Here is a 24,542-nt window from a genome sequence, read left to right as displayed (position 1 = left end):
TTGTCACTCAGCGCGCGGTATAGCTTCCACGTTTTTCCAGCCTTCGCTTTCGACGTATTAGCGATGGAAATATGGGTGTCGTCCGTCAGCTGAGGAAAAATGGGCTGGAGCGTCTCGTTGACAAAAAAATTCGATGACGATGATCGATTTCCGGCCCCAACCGTAGGGATGCGGGCTGTCGTCTCGGTCGTTCTTCTCTGATGGAGGATCCCTGATCAAAAACGACGCAGAACTGCCTTTTTTTCTTTTCCTTTTCTTTTCAACCCAAAGGAAGCTGCCGTCGATATGTGGATTATTTTTTAGTTTCCCAAAGCTTGGAGTTTTATTGGGCAACTTAACTGAGTTTGCATCAAGCACCGCAGAATTTCGTCCGAACCATGTGTGAGAATTTTTTTCACTCTTTTCTGACTTCGGGATGCAGTGTGCAGTTTTTTTATCACCCGCGACGGCACCACTATTAAATTTTCTCTATCTTTTTTTGGTTTTCGGTCTCTTGGAGACTCTTTAGAATTTTGTGCTGTCCCCGAAAATTCGTTGTTACTGTTGTTCTTCAACAGCGAAGCAAAAAAGTGTTCGCCATCGTCCTCCTTTGTGTTCTTCTTGCACAACTGCGACGGACTTTTTATCAAATTTAGATGTTTGTCTCACTGATGTGGTTTACGAAAAGATCCACATAATATTTAAACTTGATCTGTCGTGTAGAATAACAAATCGCAATAAACATGGTTGAACGAACTCAGTTTTATAATAATTGCATACAAAAAAGGTACATTTGAGACCTTGTCCAAAAGTAATTGTTGAAAAGACCAATATCTTGAGGGCATTTGTATATTATGTACTAAAACTTTGGTTGTTCATATTGCTTATTGGTTGTTGTGTTAAAATACAAGGTGATAAAAGACAAGATCAAGAAAAAATACAAGTATACTCTGTATTACTGAATCATCGTCATAAGACATGAGTCAAAGTATGGAGTCAAGATAAGGAAAAAAATAAAATAAAAAAATAACACAAGTAAGAAATACGTTAATAGAAAGACCTCGCGGTGACGCACACAGTCGGAGGAGGAAAAAAAATTATATTTACGCGTGCCGCTTTTCTCTTTCGATCGACAAAGACGGCAAAAGCGGCGGAAACGATCCATACAGAAGCACAATACATACAAACACACAGCGGCACTCGCGAGTCAGCACAGTATATATAATATATGTATAGTAGGTATACCATCAGCAGCGCATAAAAGCCGTAAAGCATATCTATACACACGGTACGACTGTACTTACTGTGCTGTTCAGCCTCGGAGCTGCTGTACGCCTAATGCTCGAGATCGAAGATTTTCCCTCCCTTCATCTCCACACAGCGGCGCGCATACGTAAACACGAGCCTGATGCATATACGTGCCTCTTCCTTCGGCTCGTGCACGGCTCTCGGCCTCCTTTTGCACGTATATACACTCGCGCGCGACGCATCCCAGCATCCACGTGGTGGATACACACGTACGGAATATGTATGTCTCTCGTGATCGCTACGAGGGGTATACGGCAAGAGGGGGCAGCCTCAGAGAGAATTTCTATTTTCCTAATAAGCTTTCTCGCGAGAGAGGCTGAGCGCGCGAGCTGGGACTCTGGGTCATGCACGTGTGTGTGTGTATAATGTACTCTCTCTCTCTCTCTGATTCCGTACACAGTGGGTATATGTCGTATCGCCACTATCGCCTCCTTCGCGGCCACACGACATGCAGCAAGCCACGTACCACGCAGAGACAGACCCACTGTTTGTGGGATTGTGTGTACACAATGTCCAAGGGTCGACGCTGCTGATGGAGCCGGAAAAAGGAGAAGAAGAGAGTCACCCAGCGCGCCTGCTTTTAACGCGGGGGAGATCCAAGATTATACGAGCCGGGGAAACATCGAGACGGAAGTCGAGTGTCGTGGTCTGTTTTATATGTGTATATATATATGATTCTCCGTACTGCCTTGTGTTTGCAGGGTGGACGTAAGCCTGGAATTTACGGCTCTAAGACTCCGTAAGCTTCTAGGAGAGTCGCGAGGGATGGCGCACGAACTTCTTCTCACAGAGTCGCGTGCGAACTCGTCCTGGTGTATATGGGGGGAAAAATCATCGACCGGATTTTCGGTGCACTGTGTTTCACGAGTAGGTAGTCATGTGCAAAGAAACAACGCGACGGATCGTTACAATTAGCTCGACTTTCGAGCTATGGATTTCGTATTTTTATTCATGACTTTTGGGAAGCGAGCAGGTTTTTTCATTACTATTTTCCTCCCCAATTGCTCCAGGAAAATTCGCTCTCCTCGCATTTTCCTACTTGGATGCACGCGTGTGAGTATATTATACAGACGTGGCTGGCAATGCTCAAGTTTATAGAGATGACTTCATCAATGAAAAACCAGATGCTGTTGTGCATGCACTTGGAATATTGAGTTTCACGAGCGAGCGTTACGGAGATTCCAGCGGTGCTGTAAGTATATACTGTTGACGCTGATTCAGCTTCGATACGGGAGAGCTTCTCCCTTGGTAACTCGAAATGACGTGATTTTTTTTATCGAGCTGCTTTCCGAGAATGAAAACGCCACTCTGTCTCGTAAATCTTGCAGGGTAATTCAAAACGCCAAAACGTCATAATCATTTCCGTTGCAGTTACGAAATCAAAGGTTTTGCGAAGCTGAAACTCGACAAAAATAAAATCTAGTTAAATAACATCTTGATAACGATTTCTGTTAAGTGGAGAAAACACTTCCACCAAACTTGAAAGTAGGCTGACATCATTTTCTTGTATAAAAAAACATATTAGTTAGTCTTAGTTATACTGAAAGTTTAAGGTTAAAAAGAATCCTTATCCCCATCAGGAGGGTTTATTGATCAAATTTAACTCCTACGTGCATAAAAACGTTATTTCAAGCGCTTAGTTTATTTTCAGAAAAGACCATGGGCGTAGGTGAATAACATTAACAGAAAATACCATTTAATTGTCGTTTTAGATTCATATTCCAAGCATTCAAACATGTATACGACACGAAGGTCTCATCCATAAACTTTATGAATCTCAAAATTCTCCAGCTTTCTGACAGTCTCAACAATTACCGTGACGATGACCGAATCGTAACAATGTAGGATTCTACTGATTTTGTTGTAATACTACGCGGCACCAAACATATTAGTATATAAATACGCCCTTACTTGCTTTACGAGAAAACAATTGCACAAATGGATATTGGTTCGGCAAATTTTTATAAACAAATCCAAGGTGGTTCTGGTCCTCTTTTTCGAAAATAGGCCACACTTTACCCATTCATAACTCAAGAAAATCTCCCAGATCTTTTCATTTCTTTAATTGGGAACAATGCTCGAGTCATTCCAGGTACTTGTTATACAAGTCCACTGATTTGTGAGAAAAAAGCCTAAAATTTCAACGTTTTCCTGTTAAGGTCAGTAACCCTCTAAGTAATTCTGGTTCAACATTATCAGGTGAAATAGTCATAACTACCATATAGTTAAACGTTAAAAGCGTGAATAATTAAACGAGATGCCCAGTCCATTAATCAGATACTGCATTAAGGCTCTTTTGAGTAAAGGAGCACAGCGCGCGTACAGTATATATTATACACATTGCACGCTCGGTCGATCATTTTACATTGCTTACGTAACAAATTCGACTCTCAATATGATCACACGAAGGAGGGGCATTACCGATATTTATATTACGCGTGTAGGCTTAATGGCACCAAAAAGGCCAAAGTACTTTTACCCGAAGCAGCGCCAATTAATCATCCCCCGCTATTTCTAAGATTATCTCCGATTGGAAGTCTCGTCGTACTTTCCAATGCTCCCCCATTCGTACACATAAATTGCATAACCAATCGACCGACCGGCCCAACAACACTTGGACACTCTGCGGTAAAGCAACGCGAGAGCGCGTGGATTTACAGAAGTTCAAACCTCGCGAGTGAGAACTTTCCCAAAAGAACGTGCACACGAAAAATCGCAAGTGTATGTGGCAAAGTTGCGAAACACGGAGGGAAAAGGAGGACAAGTGCCAGCAGTCGAAAGAAAATCGTCCAACAGCAACAAAGTTCGCAAAATCTCCCGCGCTCCGCTTGGCTCGCACATCGATCGAGCTGATGGCCTGGCGCGTAAAATTCTCGGAGCTGCAGCTGTACTCCGGGCAGAGTGCATCGACTCGGTGCTGGAGCTCGAATGCTCATCTAGTACCTCGTCGACTCCGCCGGGCGCGAGTCCAAAAAATTCCTCCTCGACACGTACTCGCGTAAGAAACACCGACGCCGGAGAGAGGGAGAACCGATTGTTCCGAGATGCATACACGTACACACACACACACGTGGGACTGTAACAATGCTAGCTCGGCGAAATAATCCGCGACAAGCAACAACGACAACGGCGAAGAAACGCGAAGCAAAGCAGAGGAAGAGAAAAAGCATGGGAGAAGGAGAGAGAAGAGATACGCGGGGGTCAATGGACCCGCTGCACGTAAACGTGCACCTCTCCTCTGCTTGCCCTCTCTCTCTCTCTCTCTCTCTTCGGAACGAGCAGAAGCCAAAGTTCTCTCTCTTCGATCTACAGATTTTTTCTCTCTCTCTCTCTCGTCGTTTTTTCAGTCACGGCCATGAAGAGGAGGGCGCCGTTCCGCGATCGAGGGGTACAGATGGGGGTATTTATAAAAAAAGAAACGGCGTCCACTAGAGACACACGAGCTCGTTGTTTGACATCGTTTACGATACTCTCTTTCCATCCACCCCTTTGTATCTCACGCGAGATGTCCGCTGAAGCTCGGCGCCCTTTGCCCGAACTTTTCCCATGTCCACGTCCGACCCTTGCGCTCTCTGTGCTACGCGAGTTTGGAAAAAGGGTCACGAATCATTTTTTTTCCACTCTCATGCTTTCATCTCACGGTATCTTTGCTCGACGAGGACATACGTAAGCGCAAAAAAAAAAAAATACACCACGAAGATGATGGAATCCAGGGGGTCACGAAAACATCTCCAGCGATTTGCTCCCGTAGTATCGAAGCGCGATGTTTTCGTGGAATGAACTGGGAACCGCGTGCAGCAGCGGAGAAGTTGCAAAACGTGAATTATGACCGCTCGCCCTATATCGCGCGCGGGCTGGTGAATAATGGCCGGCCTTTGCGATTAATGCCGAACAAGCCGAATGTTTGGAAATCTCACTCGGTCCGCGTTATTTTTACCACCGAGGAAGTTGAAAAATTTCCGAGAAAGTTTGGAAACACCTTTTTTTTCTGATCGCTACACTGCTGCCGCGGGACATGTGAATTACTTTTCGCTTTTGCCAATGTGATACGTGAATTTCGATCCTTTTTAAAGTTTCTAGTACTCGCTCACGAGAAATGTGTGATATTATGTGATCAAAATGTGTTTCTCACCGTTCGCGATAAATTTCGAGATTACTCTCTCAGATTGTGCTTGTAATTCCACCGAGTGATTGATTTCCATTTAGGTGGATATTGGTAAATGCTGCGATTAGCTTTATTTTTAGACAAACTTTTTCACATTAGTTTTTTACATGGGTTACATATCTTATTGGTATATTCGGGGTATGTTGTACGCCACAAGATGACGTACAGTAAAAAATTTTCTTGACAATACTGGACGTTGAAAAAAATCCGACATCCCGATGTACGTAGATATACTAACTAATGCTAAATGTCGGATTTTTTTCAACGTTGGTAATAAATTAACGAATCATTTTTTACTGTATACATATCCACATATACCTCAATCTGCACGCTCGATCGCAAGCACATATCGATCGGTGGAGCGAGGTTGCCCGAAAATCAAGACAACAATGTTTTGTAACATTAATTACATTAACAAACGTGGTACGTCATCATTTTTTAGACGATTTTATATGTTGTTTTTGTACATAAATCTATTCGCTGTGAGCGTAATTCCGAAATCGCACCCCCCTTTGGGTACTTTGAGAACGATTGGTCGTGATTAGAAAAAGACAGTACTATGAATTGATTTCTATATGCATGCTTGTACAGAAGTGACGTTTAAGGGTTGGCCACCTGGTGAGTGGAGCCGGAAGCTCGATTTCATAATAATTACCTTTTCTAATGACGACCAATCGTTCTCAAAGTCTCCAGTGGGGGCGCAATTTCGGAATTGCGCTTAAAGCAAATAGGTATTATTGATAATCAAACTAATCATAACTATGTGCTTCATTCAAATACCATAAAAAGCCAGATGAGAAGAGTCATTATGACTAAGAATAGGTATTTTTGTAATTTTTATTTTATAATTTGAAAAAACACAGTAAGTGGGATTACGTATAGGCTCTACATAACCTACTTGAAAATCTCTAAATTGAATGTCCGATACTACCAAAGCTCGAGCCAAAGCTAATGCTTCCTAACCTTATTAATAATAATAACTGTACGCGGCCGCACAAATTACGTAAAAGTAAGCAAGTTAGTCCGCTCCACTCATATAGTGTTACTTTCATCCGAAAGCGGCTTATGTTATTATTGAAAATGCCACTTAGCACGTTATCGAGAGTGTGAAAATTGCCTGCAAGTTAATCACAGCGTTTGTATATACAGCTTACAAATACTCACATGCAAAATAACGAGAAACTTTTTTTTTTTCATAGGCAAAAATAATTTACACGGCTATCGATCGTCTCAAGCCCTGAGCACTGGACAATTTATCTTAATACTTTTTAGCAACACCATCTCTCAACTTTACAAACAAGAGTACATCGTCGAGAGACAAGAATAAATAATTTTTTTTTCTCTTTGAAATCCACACAGCCAACAGCTCAATTACCTCGTCAATTACATTCTTCTGAAGATATGGCGTATTTTTTAATATTTGGGGGTTATGTGCACGCATGACAATGGGGATTCATAATAAATAGCATAGTTTTTATTGTATACAAAACGTCTACTCATAATTTGAAATTGGCTTATCGAAGAAAACATTTGTATCATTTGGCCACTTAATTAATTGTACAGTTACTTTTACCTATCTAACCAGATGACAAAAATGTCTTCTTCGACAAGCTGTTCGGAGAAGGCATTTTCAGCATTTTTTTACATAGTGAAAAGCGAGGTGAAAAGTGTATTATCATGCTATATATTCATTGAACAACTGAGGGCTCAAGCAAAAATTACGGAGGACGAGGTGAAGCACTTGGTAGAGGAGATAAACCTGCATGCTTCTGATTTCTGATACCAACAACAAATTTACACCACGAGGGCTGCAAAAAAGTGATCTTGGATGTTTTATTGTTGTCTTACAGATTTTACACTTTCCCGAGATTGCGAAAACAAAAGGTCCAAAAAAGGAGAACGAGGATATAACTGCTGGTCCAGGGCAATGGCTCGCACCTAAATCCTCCCCTGAGGCGATTCTCAAGCCGTCGACTCCTTAAATCTCTGTACCTCTCTCTTTGCGACTCGAAGTGGAGGTGGGAAATGGAGGCGCCAACACCTGAGCGTGTACGTATCATGCACGTATCACACCTGCAAGTGCATCGGTCGAAGAAGATCAATCGATATGACCGAGCGAAAAAAAAATCGGAGATTCTACGCTGGCAACGGATGGAAAGATAAAGCCTGGGGGATAAGGGTGCCGGCCGGCAAATTTGCTGCTTGGTTGAAAAACGTTTCCGAGCTGCATTGGATTGCTTCATTCGGCACCGTCAGTTTTTGCACATCAAATCATGTCACGAGGCAATAAACTCGAGCGATTCGACGTTGGATATAACGAGCAATGCTGCACAGCGCACAGCGCAGTGGAATGGCTCCACACAAATAAAAAAAGACTTTGAGCGGACAAATGAGTTATACATTACTCATATAGAGAGTCGGTGATGGTGGTTTATGCACAGAGCGATCTCTTTGTGCCAAAATATCCCAAAATGGAGAGATCGAGAGAGCACCTCTAAAGTTTGGCGATGAGTCTGCTGGCGCCGTCGTCGTGCAGCTATCTCGAATTTCTCGGGCCTGACATCGAACGGTCTTCGATCGGCGTCCCCACGTCCTGTTCGTCTGCGGGCCACTCCTCTTAAAACGTAACCAACGCTGTTTTTGCCGAGCAGCACTTTCTTGCTTGTGCTGCAACGGTGGATTATGTTTTACCACGAGAAATTGCTACTGCCACTGTTGAGAAGGAGGAAGGGTATTGGTGAGTGGGAGGTAAGTGTGGATGTGCGTGAGCGTTGAGGTAATTTAGACGCTGCACAGAGAAGATGAGAAGAAGTGCGACGGACGAAGGAGCATAGGAGAGGATGAATATCCAAGGTATTGGAGAGGGCGCAGGGAAGATTTTACCGAGAGCTGCGGGTGTGTATGAGCACCTTTTTCACCGCACGCAGAGAAAAAGAAGACGAAGATTACCCTCAGTTAACAGCATTTAAATTTTTATTAATTTTCCTTAAAATAAATATTACTTAGTTTAAATCTCTTAAATGAATATATAGTCACTTTCGTGCTCGGACGGATAATGGTTTTTGCGCAAATTTCTCGTAATACGTGTTTATTTAATCATACGTATGAAAAATAATACTGAACATTTAGTCAGCATTCTGGGATTCAAATGTGTATACATAAACGTGTGTTTTCTTTTCCCACATCATTTTTTACGGTGCATATTACGCCAACTTAGTGTGTACACGACGTATGTTCAGTTAAATATATACAAGGATTTCGAAATATATATGACTCGTTTTTGTTACATATTTTAGAATTACCTCGTCAAAAGTTAGCTGGCCAGAAATAATATCATTATTGTTCCGACCAAGATGTCACTGCAATAATCAATCGAAAGTTGCAAAACTTACATGATCAAAACGAATTGAAACAAGTAACACCAGATACGTCCAATTACAAAATATTAAACCCAATTACACAGCACGAAAACAACCTCACGGCTAAATCAATCCTCCAAAGATGTTTATCTCACTAACACACAAGGGAGCCATATGAAACTCTCAGGCGACGTAATACTCGTATACCTCGTTGCGCAACTCGAAAATCGAAAAAACGAGTAAAACACGCGCTCAATACGGCACACGTGTCTTATACTTCTGGCAGAGCACACGCTTTGCATACAATAGCTCTGACTACGACGAAAAATCTCTCTCCCTCCCCCTCAAAAAAAAAAAAAAAAAAAAAAAAAAAAAAGAAGCTCTCGGGAAGCAAAGACCGTACGCGACGTGTAACGATTTCATCTCCGATTGCGCACGCACGCGCGCTACTACTTCCGCAATATTTTACATCCTTCCTCCGTCTCCTTCGTCTGCATCAGCTGATCCTTTATTATTTTTTTTTTTTATCATTATTTTCCATCGCAAGAGCTCGTAGGTCTTCGAAAGGGCTAACAAGAAGAAGACGCATAGCCATCGATCGATTCGCCCTTCTACTTCCTCTTCCCCCTTTGCGCAATAATATACGTCTTCTCGCGCAAAAGCAGCCGAGGGAAGTAAAAGAGAATCCGATTATACACTTCTGCCCATAAATACAGGCCCACCCCCGCGCATCAGCTTTAATTCCTCGGGGCCGAACGTCCATACAACGCGGCAGTCCGATTTTCTCTCCCTCCGCTTGCGTATACTAGTCCGAGCTCTCGATCCTCCTTTTTGTCGAGCCAACTTCTTTCCCAGAGCACGGAGAGGTCGTACCGAGCTCGTCGCGCGAGTTTCCCCTTTAGGGTGCCAGGGAAGAAGAAAGAAGAAAAAAAATCTCTAGCAAAACATCTAAGCGGATGTGCAGGCAAGTATCCGCCGATCTCCACTCGCTCTCGCGTTCTTCGTGTCGTTCCTGGTACAGCCCACGTACAAGCTGCCGTTGACTGACCGATCGGACTACGATAGGTGTATATGAGTACCACGGCTGGGAAGGGCTCTTTTCTTTTTTTTCTAGAGTCACCTTTGGCTTGGTATTCGATGTGTATCGAGCGAGTAGCAGCATCGCATTCCCGGGACAGAAGTTGAAGCTTTTATTGGCCATAGAGAGAGAGAGGCGTATGCTGCACTACCGCTGTTACTAAGAAACAGCTCCTTTTTGCAATCAGCGTATAGCTGGAAAAGCTAGTACCAATGTCGTCGTTGTCATTACCATCTGGGGTCCGAAGGATGAAGAGGCTGCCGAACGAGCGATCGGATGCTCGTTTGCAAATGTACGGCACGTCGTCGTCGGCTTTTTTCCCGTCACCCTCATCCCTCCTTTTTTTTTTTTACGAGCGAGTGATTTTAATTGATTTAATAGCTTAAGCGATTTCAAATTGTGATTTAATACTACGGTGTCTTCCCTGACCCTCTCTCTTTCTCCTCCAATGCCCGGGCATCGGCTGATCTGGTGAATCTTACGCACAAAAATTAATAAGCCACATTAACGGATCGGCTGTGAAAATGTTAAAATCGATGATAATTACCGTAAAACTTATATCCTATCCGCTGTGTTTCAAACTTCATTAAAGTTATTTACGTATTGTTTATCTTCAAACTCTTGTTCATAAATTACATCGTACTGACCAGACCGTGCGCTGCCGCGATAGATAATAATCAATCAACCTCTGTCCTTTTTTCTCTGCCACTTAGTTTTTTTTTTTTGTCTTTTTCCATCCCTTTGTTGTACTTAACGAGTGATCAAACGAGATATCTTGTGTGGCGATTTGTTGGTAGATAAACGAAAAAAAAAAAAAAAATACGCGATCCGAGTAGTTTTTATCAAAAACGGGGGGTGGGAACGAGGGTAGATGGAAATTCTTTAGATTTTTCGATTCAGTTGCGTTATAGCTTTCTGCACGCGGGAGTTCCTTTGTCTTATTGCTAAAAGGCATTCTAATAAGACAAGAGGATGTATACGTGTGACAGTTTGTTGCCCACAAGCACGTGTACAAACGAGCGGGAAGGGAGTAAAACTGCTCGGTTTTACCAAAGGACGTGTACGTGTGTGTATTCACTGTACCCACACACATGCATGGCAATGGCCGTGGTCTGAGGAGAGTTTGAATTAGAAAGTGCACGTCACCCCTAATACGGGGCCAGCACGCTGCAGCTGATCGCGAAAATTGTAAACATGTCATTTTCTTAATGGCTATATCTATAGCCGCCGAGACTGCGGAGCTGCTCATTAGTTATTTTTGAAATTATACGCTCTCTTCCTTCCTTGCTATAATGTCATTGTACACCGTACTTGAAGTGTATAACATGCGAGAGTTTATTTTGTGCTTTTGCTTTTTGTTATTAACAAAGTTTACGATGTAGCATTAGCCTGAAAACAAAATTAGTAGCTCAGTAGGTATACGTTGCAAGTGTCGCAGCTCAACGCAATTTGGTTCAAGACTTGAGTAACTGTGTATACGGGAGCGGCAACGATCGTTTGATCATTAATAAAAAAAAAAAAAATCTGATCATTCGCGTTGCCGCTTTTCGAGGTAATTAAGTATTTACTCGTGATGTAAAATATCATTTCATTCGTTCTCTTTACCAGAATCCGTAGCTCAGTGTTAATGGAAAAAAGTGACTTATCGAAGACTAGCTCGTTTCAGGTTATTCAGTATTACTTAGTTCATAATAGTGCCAGTCCTTGTAAATGTTGGTACGAGGTACGATTGTTGTAATCATTTTGTTGTACGGTTGCTCGTTCGCTTCGTGCAGCAATTTAAAACAACGGTACCTGAAGGAAAAAATATCGATACTAATTAACAAGAATACACAGCCTCTTGTGGACAATAATCTTTTACAAGTGTTTATTGCAGCAATAATAAATATTTAACAACTAAAGTAAGTTCTTCCGGTTCCAAGTAGCGTAGTAATATCAAAAAAGCTTTATTTACCATTGCATTTAGAAAAATTAGCTTCTCGTTTGGAATGGATGTAATTGTATGGATGAGCATGATAAATATTACTTTTGAATGTGCTGACTAAAAAGTATTCCACGAAATAAATTGATATTTGAGGAAAACTGCAATACTCACTAACGAAATACAAGTATGTGAGGAGAAAACACATTTTTTTATCAATGCACTGTTGAATAGATATTTTCCTGCTCGGAAGTATACATAATACTTTAAAACAATTACTCAAGTTGTGTAAGATACATTATTGTTGAAATAAACGCTTGTAACAGATCATTGTCCATAAGGGGCTACGTATTCTTGTTAGTGAGTATCGACGACATATTTTTCCCTGAAGGTGGCGCTCTTTTAAATTGCTGCACGAAGCGAATAGCATTGAAATAGCGTTGGTATTATTATAATAAATTACGTACCTGTTAATGCCACTTCGAAGAGCATGTCGCTGTTATTTTCAAACCATTAAACACAGAGTTTGTTTTGAATTATTTTAGATATAATTTTTACACTACAGCTAAAGTTATAGTTGTCAAGATGAGAAAAATACCATTTGAGGTACATCGGGCTTGTACCACTCATCGCATTATAAAATGACAACCTGAAAAGCACTGTCAAATAAGTAAGACGCTGCAAGTTGAGTTTGATTTCCTGTTTAGCTGAGAGAAAAAAGATAAATCCGGTGTTTTTATTTATTCTCTATAGTGGGAATACGAGGCACTTCATTGAACGATTGCACCCGAAAAAAACGTGATCTCAGTGACTCTGTACGACTCAATCGAAAGCTCCAAAACCTCCCTCTGAATACGTATTTAGAGCGCAATCAAGAACCCAAAATCATACCACCTCTTTTGCTCAATCCCAAAAAATCCAGCTCGTGAAATTAAAAGCTAAACAAAGATTATTCTTCGAGCTGCTAGCTGTACACGGCAATGGCAATAATTACCCTCTTTCAGCTGAACAATCTGAGGAAAAAAAAAAGGTGGCTTACTTTACGTCCAGAGCACTTGAAAACGGACACTCGACGCGCGCGTGGGCGAGGTGATTCTTTTACTACCTGTATATATAGGTATAGACGCACGAGAGCCCGAAATCCGAGCTAGCAAAATAAAAAGAAGAGGAGTATAGGTACGGGTGGGCTTGCAAAGAGTAAAAAAAGAAGACTGCAAACTGCAATGGTAAAAGCAGTAGCGGAGTAAAAGACGAGGAAGGAAAAAAGGAGAGTGTACATGTGCTTGGTAGCGATGGAGAGCGAAAAGGAGAGCTGATCTCCTAAGCGCCGTGCATAGCCTTGAAAATATACGTTCCCAACGGGCGCACAGGGGACGCGTTCGGAGCTATACCTGTACCTATATGCTTGGGTGGTTATACAGCTTCGTTTCTTTTGTAGGTGTGCGCGTAGCTCTCCTCTCTCACGAGTCACGAGAGTGCATCGGAGCAGTGGCTACCTATAGGTTCCAGTATAATAGGCAAAGAGAAAAAAAGGAAAGAGAGAAAAGACCTGGTGGACGTGGACGTGGATGTATAGCTGAAAAGGCCGTGCAAGGCATCGGGAGAGTATAGGTATAGTTGAAGGGGGGGCCTCTTTCGTACCGAGCCGAGAATCATAGGTATATATATAGAGCCAAAAGGGAACACTCGAGCCTACCTATACAGCAAATGTGTACCTATACTAATATCTTTCTTTCTGTTCTCTTGGGGTCGTTCGCTATATACATCGGCCGAGGCCTTGCGTAAAAGTGTTAAGGACGCTCCGCACACGTTATACATACACACGCATTTACAAGTTATAAGATGGCGTTTTTATTTCTTCTTCTGCTACTTATTACTATTCTTCTAGCTTCCTGTTTGGTATGTATCTACGCCTGTGCATTCACGTACCAGTACTTTTTATCCATACCAAAATTTATAACTGCGCATCAGTAATAACTGCATAGGTATAGATGAAGATTTGATACGGTACATTTTTGCTTATGTCTACAGGAAAGGTACAAAAAATGTGTAGTACCAAGGAGTTGCAAGGATTATTAGAGAGAGGGGGTATTTCATCCGTGGCTATGTCGTTGTACGCGTACGGAAAGGAAGTTAATGTCCTTTCCAAAAGAAACACGGACTGATGGACAACATCAGGAGCAGCTGAAATTTTCGGAGGGACGGCGGTGGCAGCTGCGCTATACGCTTGCCTCGGTGCAGGTTGCTCACCATGCGCCAACTCCTCCCTCCATTTTTTCGGTGCTCCGAGGGCGAGGGTTAGTTTGGTGCTTAGCGAACGTGTGCGGTGGGTATGGCAATCGTTTTTTTTTTTTTTTTTTTTCTTTTAATTTTCAACTATGTGTTTCTTTGAGCGATAAAATCTTAAATGAGAGGTTTATCTTTTTGTTTTGGCAATCATCTCATCTTTTGGAAATCGTAGAATGATACCTTGCGTAAATGAGCGCAAGATGAAAAAATCGAAAATTACAAAACAACTCTCGGGTTTCATCCACATTTTCTCTCAATGTGGTAAGGTTTCTGGTCAATATAATATACGTATGTTATTAAAAGTATAGCTTTCATGGATTTGTTTTCGCTGCCTCAACGAGAGGGAAGAAGCAAATTACTACCTGCTGTTTAGCAATTTTAATGAATATAATTATCTCGATAAGCTGTATAACGATGAATGTATGGGGAAATTGTTTTTTAAAAGCCTTGGAGGGGGAAAAAAAAGTATTCATGATCAACCGAATCTGAAGAACCCACTGCTGTTGCTGAAAGTGAAGGAACGCATCGTCCCCGGTGTATGTATGTATCGTGCGTTTGGACGTAACGAGCACTACCGTTAGATCGCGATACGCACACGCAAGTCAGATTTCAAATTTCCCCTTGTTTAGATGGCGATATCGAAAAATTTGCGGGCAGTTTATTCGATAGCAATTATGAATATTGGTACTCGAACGCTTTTAACAATTAAAATCGAGTCTGCATCAAACGCTGAGGTCTTTGCGCTATTGTGAAATTTCATCAACCCACTCAGCTTATCACTACTCCAAAAAGATGAGCCTCGAGTAGGGCGAAATTCAGGATGAATTTCTACAGCCGATGGCTAACTGTACAACTAAAGATTTCACGATAATACGCAGTTGTTAAAACCATATATTTTTCAACACAAATTCATAGAAACGTAGTTTTCAATAATAATGCGTTAAAAAAACCAAGGAGTAATTAGCAAAAAGTTGCTGCGAAATGGCAAGAAAACTTATCTCCTTCAAAGGCCGAGAGGGGAAAAACAATACACGGATGAAAGGGAGAAAAAAAAAAAGTTTCTTGTTCAAGGAAAATTTCAAGATCAAGCAGCGCGGGCTTCTTTTGCGACCATCCGTGTACAGCCGAAAAGGAAACGCGAGGGCTAATGAGTCAGAGAGCTGTGTCTACATAAAAGAGAGTCTTTCAGGAGTCTTAGAATTACACTGGTGTGCTGACGCGGCCCTGCCCGCTTCTTTGGCTTCTCGTCGAGTTGTAACGCTGTGTGTTAATCTTCGACAAATGTATTTTTCTGCTATTACTCCAACGTAGAAAGCATCGACATCAATTAAAAAGATTAAAGCAAGATCAACGCGTTGCGTAATCAATAAAAATCGACGTGTTTCACTTGAACTTGAGACTGAGTTTTTATTTTTTTCTTCCCTCGAATTTCACTCCGCGAAGTCAAGCGAAGTACGTCATTTCGCGTTTATTACAAATTAAGATAAAAGGGGACAAGATCCGTTTCAATGAAGCGAGCCCTTTCATCGTCGTCCGGACATAGAGAGCGAGAGAGAAATATCAATCGCGGGAAAAGGGCCGAAAAAAGCTAAACGAGGGAAAATAGGGGGAGGGTCAGAAACCTCGCCAAGCCGGCCGGCGTAATCGACATCGCCGATCTCATCTGTAACGTATCTCTCTCTCCCTGCACTCCTGCTTTTCTCCCCTTATCGATTTTCCCCGCTAAACCAAATCTCACGTGCCTACCCAAGTACACACTGCCAAAGAGATGAACAAAAAAAAAGAGCAAAGTAGACACACGTATAGGACAGAAAGAAAAAAGAAAACAATAACGGTGTGCATCTTACCACTTATCCGTCTCATGTCTTCGATTCCTCTCCGTCGTCGCGGACAATCGGCCAAGAAGAAGACGATTGAGAAAAGCTGAGAAGCCTCTTGGTATTACTACAAACACTTAGACTGCCCGCAGTATGATATACTTGGCGTATTAAACACAAACAAAATGAAACGCACACTCAGCGCTGCACTGAACAACAACATTCGATCATCTGCAATTAAGTACGGTAACTATATGTATATTTGAACAGAGCAAAAAAAAAAAAAAAAAACCACCACTTTTTTTTGTACGGCCACGCAACAACACACCGTCAGAAAGAAAATAAAACACCAAACACCATTATATTCCTAAGCACTGTATTCAAAAAATATTTTATTCGTTTTTCCTCCTCGCACGTCCTTTTACTACCTGCCGGTGCTGGCCACTATCACTGCAGGCGTATCATCGAAGGTGGAATTGTCGTGGAGTTCAGCCGGAGACAAGCCCACGACGTACTACTGCTCAGATACATCCTCCTCCACGCATCCGAGAGCTCAGACGGCAGCTGCAGAAGCACGACCGGAGAAGATAGTGGCACTGGCCCCGCAAACGGTGCGGACGATAGCAGCCATGGCTCTTGTTGCTCGATAAGGCCTCGATAAAACTCGAGCTCGTGTGGGTATACATTCAACCTTCTGCTACTATTGTTGTTATTGTTGTCACGATGGCCTTTTTTTTATTACTTACTGGTTCGGCCTTCGTGACCTTTGCTCTTGGGGGCGAACAAAAAACAATTGGTACACACCAACAGCGGACCACATTAGAGCCCACGACGACACTGACCAATGAAGGCGCTCGCGGTGATTCGTAAAACGTAGCCCTGTTTTTCGTCCAGAAACCCTGATCGCTTTGTTGTATTATAACAAGGCACTGCACGGCGTTGCTGCCCCGAGTATCAGTCGACGATGCAGCGGCAACGGTGCCGAGAACTTGTGGCACAGCAGATCCTTCTCCCGCAGCATCTCGTGCCAGCCAAGCGGCAGTGAGAATCTTTCTTGTATACCTGTACAGGTAAGTACTTACTATTGACGTATAGTTGTGTTAAAGTTGAAAACGGCTCACTAGTTGAGTATCGCGAACCCTACATGTACAACAGTCACTGCACTGGCTAACAAAAACAAACGCCCACGCACGCAGCGGACGTAGTACTACGCGCGCGTATTGTAACACCGCCACTCGAGTATACCCGCACTACCCACTAAACAATGGAACCGAGAAACGTATATTTATATAGTAGGCAATGAAGTATTATAACTGTATGCCACTCGTACGGAGAGGAGATATTTTATGCCCGTGCGGGGGCGACAACACGACAAAATCCTGCGCCCTATGGGCTCTATACGTATACTTGTAACGACGGCTATACTTGTATACGGCTTTAGCTGGCTGCCAACCCGACCCCGACGCAGACGCCGAGCGCGATCTCTCTGCACTGTGTGTGCTGGCGCGGCTCGGCGCTTGGGCAACGCCAGCAGCCGAACCGACCGGTCCCTTCCCTCCCCCTCCCCTCGCCCCTTTGTAAATGCTGCCAACCTACAGGCCGTTGCTCCAATCCTCCGTTTGCCCGCGTCGCAGTGCCATTCTACAATCGCGAGCTCTCGCTCCTCTGCGTCTCTCCAGCTCTTCTTCTCCTTTTTCTTCCTTTCTGGCTCCAGCGAGTCTGCGCAGTTTCGCTTATTGGCTGCCGACTGTCGAGCGGGAAATTATGAGGCTACGTGCTCTTTTTTGCTTTTTGTTTTTGTTTCTTTTGCAAGGGGAAGCTTAATACTTGGTGTTTTGGTAAATTGTGCGTGGTTCCCAGGAATTTATTGCAATCGCATTTTTCTCGATGCGTACAATCACTTTCCCGAAAAAGTGCAGTTTGCTGCAGATAAATGAAACTAATGTGGGTATTAGGGCTCGTTGCACAAGTAATATTGAAAGCTCACGTGGAGGAAATATATGTTGCATCACGTATACAACGTACGAAACATCGTATCCTGATGCGTATCACGCCATTGGACAAGCAATTGGCTGGATATCGTAACGGACCGGTAGTATCAAAAAAAAAGTCAAACAGCTGGACCAAATCATCGGTCGTAAGAAGGTCGAGTACTAATATTTCTAGAATTTTAACCGGTAGAGGAGAAGGGCGCGAGCATCTCATGATTTTTCCATTCGCAAGTCCAACTGCAAAGGGTCGCGCGGAGAAAAGGGAGAGAGAGCCAAAGCGCACAAAAGTCCTTTGCAGCGGGCCTTGGACTTTAATTCCAGTTTGCCATTTCTTTGTAAAATGTAATATGGGAAGTCAATTGCAGGCGAGCGAGCAAGTATAGGTACATGGCGGGGGACAAAGAATAGAAAACGAGAGCTGCGCACGAAAAAAAAAAAAAAAAAAAAAAAAAAAAAAAAAAAAAAAAGTTTTTTTACGAGGGGAGAGAGTTGTCGATGAAGGATAAAGAGCCCCTTGTTCGGGGCCCCGTAATATATAGAAAATACGCCCTTCTGCCCTTTCTCCGTTGTTTCTCCTACTTTTATTTCCGAAACTCCTTCTTTTCTCCCACTCCGTTGTTCTACGCACCCGCAATTTCTTTGTTGTGCCCTGATCCGCGACACTCGAAATCTTGGCTTTGGAATTTCTTTCTTTCCCCCCCCCCCCCTCATCGAGAGTGAGTATCGGGATTAGAAAGTGCACGCCGGCACATTAGGGCACAACGAAGATTGTTCCATTTTTGAAAATCGTTACTGTGCCACGCTAATTTACTACAAGGAGAGTCGCGACGACTACGAGATCGTTTCGAAATGAGACTCCCGATGTATAATTATACGTACGCGAGAGAAAAATGATGGAGCGCGTGTGCACGAGCGAGTCATCCTCGTTGTTTGCGAGAAGCACGCGTGTTCCCGGTGCTGTACTTACTCCTGCGCGTAATCACACGTATTTGCAAAAACATCCGTCTCTCGCCGTATGTTTGTTCTACGTGCGATTGCAAGAGCTTCTTTTTTTTTTTTCTCTCGTTCCGAGCGTAAAACGTATAAAAAAAAAACACGGCGTGTCTATAAATTTTTACTTAAACGTAAAAAAATTTTTTCCCCTCCAACCTGAATGCATTACATTCGCGCAATTTCAAATGTTAATTAGTTTGCTGTGTAAATATACGTTCATTTTAATATCAAGGGTAAGTATAGCAGAAGCACTTTTGACTCGGAGTTTTTTCCTTCCACAGGTCGCAGAGCAATTTGTGTCAAAAGTAACGTTCACCACTGAGGTCTGAATCAAATATTGTTGAGGAAACAATTTTTTTTTTTTTCATGTACTTAATATATGCTCTCGAGCTCAAGAGGCTTTTTTGAAGTGGCGTTCGGAGGTATGCAAACCGAAAAATCAACAGACCCGAGCATACAAGCACGTCACTCTTATATGTATCCGCACGCGTGTCCAATCAACTCCGTCGCTGATGACAAAATTAATATGGAACGTCCTGAGCAGAAATACCAAGTGACATTGGGACTTGCTTCGCCCACAGCAGCAGGACTTAATTAGGACCCCGTTGTTGTCATACCCTCGAGAGAGAGAGGGTCCGCGTGCGAGTGATGAGTCGAAAGCTGCTGGAATTAAAAGGCATGCGGAGATCCATTCGGGCACGGCACATCCCATTACATATTTATCGTTCGCTCCGCAGGTGACTATACTTAGGTACAGCTTGTACTTCATTGTTGCGGACCCTCGTTCTCTGTCAGCTCGAATTTCATTTCCCTGCATTTACTTACGTCGTAATTTACAATATACTTGCAGGTGAGGTAAAGTTACTGCCTGTTGTGGCACGATTTCGGGCAAAAAAACTGCCCAATCTTTCCCAATAATACTATAGTTTTTGAATGTAATTTTAATGTTGGATAATTGTTTTATAAGCAAATATTACACGATTTTTCATAACATAAATCATTAAATTTGCTTGGAATTTTTTTTTTTTTTTTTTTATTAATTTCATAAGACAATTTTGCAAATACATGAGCACAACCAATTATTTATTTCTACTTTTTTTAAACTTTCATAATGAAATGTTTATTACTGGAGTTTAATAATGGAATTCCTTATTTTTAACGTGTCTACTTTACCTTATTGATCACGGGCTGCATGGCTTTATATTTTCGGTTAAGTACGTCAGAAAATGTTTTAAAACAGTACTCTCTAAATTAACAGTAATAAAAAAACTAATGTAAAATATTATTATGATATACTGCGTACAGAGTATCCTGTTCTGACATCTCTGCAATAGTTCAACTGCCAAAAAGGTAAGCGATAGAAATAAAATTGATTCGACATGTTTTTACACAACTATTTTTTTAATTTTACCAAAACTACTTAAAAATTATACAAATTATTATACAACCGATAATAACAATAATAATAAGACTTTATTTGGTCAGGTGGTATAACCACGTATGACCACAAAAAAATAATACAAAGTAAGTACAGTAATGGAAAAATACAAAAAGAAAATTACAAGATAATAAATTAACTTGATAGATTCATGAATCAAAATATAAATGCAAGTATAACTTACGTAGAAAAAATAACAAAGCATTAAGCATGAATAATAAGCAACTTATAAATAAAATAATAATAATACTAAAGAATAAATATAATCTAATAAAATTATAATGAAAAAAAACTCGTAAGGTGATTACATAAGTATATAAAGATATCTTACAAACGAGGCAGTAAACCAGACTCGATATCCCACTCGCTCTTTTCCAAATTCAAAAGAAAAACAAACAGAAAAGCTTTAAAGTTGTTTAGATTAAAAAGATCGAATGTAGATTGACCAAGGTCATTCAGAAGAAGCGATGCTTGCACTATATGAATGAGCGTCTCATTGTCTCAGTCCTAAAAAATGATCCGATAGTACATAACGATAAATATCGTACTTGCATATGACATTATAGGAACTCTTATTTTATCAATTAATATGGGAACCAAATTTATTAATCTGTTTGGATCAAGCAGTGAGGAAACATTTTACTTTTGCGCTTATAAGTTCAAACAATCTCAAATAATGATGCTGTAGTTGTCTGTTTCAGAAACCGATGGTATATTTTGTATCTGCAACAATATCTGACGTATATTTTTTGTACGGATTGTAATAAGAAATACATGCATGAAATATATTCTATTTTGGTCTAACTTTAACGAAAAAAAAAAAAAAAATGAAATTTGGAACCGGAAGATTAATCATTGTCACAGTTTTTGTTGATACTGTGGGGGTAAAAATAGAGAAACGAATCATATAGGTACAAGAGCCATGAGAACATTTTTCTGAATCCTGTGACCGGAAATGTGAACGTACGTGACACTTTTCGTGATACAAGCTGTGCACACCAGACCTTAACTTTGACATTGGGCTCGGAATCATGACGAGAATCGACTACATTGTTCGAATGGTGCAGTAGCTCGAAAAGGTGATTCGAGAGGGCAATGTGTGTTCCTACTGTTTACAGAAGCCTCGTATTGTTACACTCTCACACGACTTGGAAATTCGGACTTGTGTGAATCGCGTATCAGTTCAACCAAGCTTGATTTCTTTTGTTGTGTATGAGGCAAAGGTTAAAAAAATGTTTCAACCTACGCTACACGTTATGTGTGCAAGTGATTCAGTAGAACTACCTGGTGACATGAACTTTGGAAAATGTTTTCTTATGTCTAAAAATAAAAGAAGCAACGGTATAAGACTCCAATTCGCTGTTGTTCGTGAGTAATAGCAAATAATTCAAATACGTCTAATTAAATAAATAAGCCATTCTACAATGCTTGTATACAAACATAAATACAGATACATCGTCACCTCATGTAGGTAGTATCGGTGTACTGTAGCAAAAAATAAATTTAAATCCTAAGGGCCTAGGTATAGTATATATAACAATTGTACACTCGGAGCAGAATTTTTTCAGATCTACCGCATAGAAATTGTATCCCAGACCAATAGCAAGAGTGTCCAGCACGTTCTGCTTGAGTACCACCTCCCCCACATTTTCAATGGAATAATTTTTGTTATTATTTGTAGTAATCAATAAAGTAGGTTTTTATTATTACATAACAAAGAATTTCTTCCTCACGAAGAAGGGGTATTTAATTAGTTAAATATTAATTGTCAAAACAATTATTTGCTCCATATAGTATATGTTAGATATATGTGTAATTAACTGATAAATTGACTGAAGAAATATCTAGTTAAAAAATGATTTTACACAGAGTTGATATTGAAATATTAAACATGTAAAATTTACGTTTTTCTGTAATTAATGGTATGATAATTTTTAAGCTATGAGTTATTTAAGAAAATACGTTATTAATTCTATGTAAAGAATTGTAACAAGTGTGGGGGGTCGTTTGAAATTAAGAATATTTTTTATTGGTATAGTATAGAAGGATATATAAAAGTATCCAAGCTGTGCCTTTTCTGCCAAAAATTTTTAGTAATGATTAAGCACTTATTCTTTAAAGATTTTGCTTGTGTTTTTGCTTTGGATTTTCATAAAGAGTGAACCAATTATTAGCTGTTTGTGTTCGTTGTGATGATATATTGATACATATTATTTAGGGAATTTTCGCAAAATATCACACAAGTGTCCCATATTGATCTTAATACTGTTTAAAACGCAATACATACGTTTTTGAATAATTGTTTGATTTTTATAGCTTCTTGCGTAATCGTAGTTTGTCAAATTGCAGTCTCGGATGAAATTAAAAATCAAAAAAACGCATTCACTTTGACTTGTTGTACACGTATGTTTTTTCTTACTCGCTGTATCTTGTTTTCATATTTCCTTTTTCTGTGTCCGTATACTTTTATCTCTGTCTCTATAGCTCACCCTTTTTTTCCTATAAATTTTTTTCCATGATCGTTTTTGTAAGTCTGTTTTTACAATTGATATTTCATGATTTAAGTCTTCCTCTTGTTGTTACTGTTTAATTAACATACTTATTTTCAATTTTCTATTTCAGATCCATCCCAGTCTTTCTAAATGCTTGCGTCACCATATAGGTTCGCTCACAGCCACTTAGTCTCTACACGTACGCCCTTTGACTTCAAAATACTTTTTTTCATAGTATCAACTTGGACTTTCACCTGTACATTTTAATATTAAGTTGAAGTTGGTAATATCAGTACTTTTATATCCGTGTGTACCCTGTCATTATTTTAAAGTTGTTTTCTTACCTGTATGGTTCTCTGGTATGACTCACATCAGTGCGTCTATGCCTATATTCTCATGCTAGTCAGCCAGTTTCTAATTCCAAGTTTTTATATTTTCTGATTCTCTGACTGTGTTAAAAATAAAAGGAACAGTAGGGCTTGGTCTCTCAGGCAATCAAAGGAAAAAATAACCAAAACATACAATTTATTCAACATACGTTTTTTGAGTTGAATAAATTAACAAAGTAAAAAAATTGTAATCCCTCGCTATTAAAACGGGAAATTCGCTCGGGTCCGGTGGTACGTGTTAACTCTGAAATTTTTAAAATTTTAAGATACAACGAAGAGATTTCAAAGGGTACTTGATCGAAAAATAGAAATTGGGAAATAACGGAAACCCTATAATAAATGCAGGACTCGTGTAACGCCATTAGCGAAGCCTAAATGGTCCATATATGTGTATCAGCGTGAACCCATAAAATTTTAGTACTTTTAGGTATAGCTTCTGTAATATTTACGACGCATATTTTTAGCATTAAAATGCGCGAGTGCTAGAATTACCCGCATTTACGTACCAGCTCGTGGCCGGAACCAAACCAGTCAAGTTCACCATTACAATGGTGCGCCCAGGTGTCCGAGACCTGTGGTGTCTACGTGACTGCGTGTTCGAGTGTGTTTTCTGCTCCACTATGTAACTCAGTCACGAGTAGCGAGTAACAAAGTCACGAGGAAAATACAAACTTGGTGCTTTGGTATTCGCGTGGGAGATAAGGCGGGCTTTCCCCTGGTTTTTTTTCTTTCTTTCTTTCATTTGGCAGCGCGAAAAATTGGACGGTGAGCGATGGAAGGTGTGTCTCAACTTCGAGATTGATTCGTTCCCTTTGAACTACACAACAGAAGAGGCTGTTCGGTACTTTTATTTCTGCCGCAACGAGCTTTTGGCGTTACATTTGATGAAACTGCGCACAAATGTACCATGTGAATGGTTTTCAATCCTCGCAAGGAAGTTAGAAGCAGCGATTGGACTAGTTCACTATTATAACTCATAAATTATATTTCGACTGTTAATATAATGTGATCGTAATAGTTTTTTTGATAATCATGCCATTTTTGACGATAAAAAACGATTTGAATGAATACTGTGTAAATGAAAGATATACATACTTCCCAGACCTTCGAGTTACGGGATATGCAACGCTCATCTAGAACGCATGAGTGCTCGGAAAGGCGAAAAGATGTTTATTTACTTAAATAAAAGAAAAGTTACATTTATAATAGTTAATATTTTACAAAACACGTTAGATACACGTGACGTTATAAAATGTATCATTACAACGCTCTGAAACTGTTTAGGAGTTCAGATTTGCAACGTTTTAATCAGTATGTTTTTAT

General features: G+C 40.7%; 1 protein-coding gene across 1 annotated transcript in view; it reads right to left on the bottom strand.

Annotated features, from left to right (window-relative positions):
* The window catches only part of ckn (CRK like proto-oncogene, adaptor protein), a 205,130-nt gene extending 188,953 nt beyond the window's left edge, over nt 1–16,177 (bottom strand). The window contains exon 1 of the mRNA XM_014350534.2: nt 15,947–16,177. Coding sequence (XP_014206020.2) covers nt 15,947–15,962 — 16 coding nt within the window. The 5' untranslated portion in view covers nt 15,963–16,177. The remainder of the gene's footprint in view (nt 1–15,946) is intronic.
* Between the last annotated feature and the right edge of the window lie 8,365 nt (nt 16,178–24,542).

Source organism: Copidosoma floridanum, unplaced genomic scaffold, assembly GCF_036245765.1.
Source record: "Copidosoma floridanum isolate Cflo_tuat_1 unplaced genomic scaffold, Cflo_Japanese_pri ptg000029l, whole genome shotgun sequence".
Lineage (NCBI taxonomy): Eukaryota > Metazoa > Arthropoda > Insecta > Hymenoptera > Encyrtidae > Copidosoma > Copidosoma floridanum.
This window is presented reverse-complemented; position numbering and strand designations above follow the sequence as displayed.